The sequence below is a fragment of the Monoraphidium neglectum genome (genome assembly GCF_000611645.1).
Source record: "Monoraphidium neglectum strain SAG 48.87 unplaced genomic scaffold scaffold04018, whole genome shotgun sequence".
Lineage (NCBI taxonomy): Eukaryota > Viridiplantae > Chlorophyta > Chlorophyceae > Sphaeropleales > Selenastraceae > Monoraphidium > Monoraphidium neglectum.
In genome coordinates, this window is record NW_014009611.1 from 5,431 (window position 1) to 5,700 (window position 270).

The 270-nt window shown below is 72.2% G+C and overlaps 1 protein-coding gene across 1 annotated transcript; it reads right to left on the reverse strand.

The window, feature by feature from the left end:
• On the reverse strand, positions 1 to 213 carry MNEG_13743 (hypothetical protein; the record flags this gene model as incomplete). Its single annotated transcript, XM_014037786.1, has 1 exon — positions 1 to 213. A coding segment is annotated over one exon (213 nt), but the record flags the coding sequence as incomplete, so codon positions are not given.
• Positions 214 to 270: the final 57 nt, after the last annotated feature.

Here is a 270-nt window from a genome sequence, read left to right on the forward strand (position 1 = left end):
TCAGTCGGTCTCGTCCTCAGAGTAGGTCAGGTGGATTGGGACGTCGGCCATGCATCGGAAGATCTCCGGGTGCAGCGCCGCCAGGCGGGCATCTCTGGAGGGCATGACATCAGCGTCATCGTATGACACCCAGCAGAGCCCGTCATCCAGGTCGCACGATGACGTCATCGTGGCCGGCGCGACCTGCGCCTCAAAGGCGCCGCCGCGGGGGGCCTGGCGGCCGGCGGCGGGCGCGGCGGAGGCCGGGCGCGGGGGCGCGCGGGCCGAGGC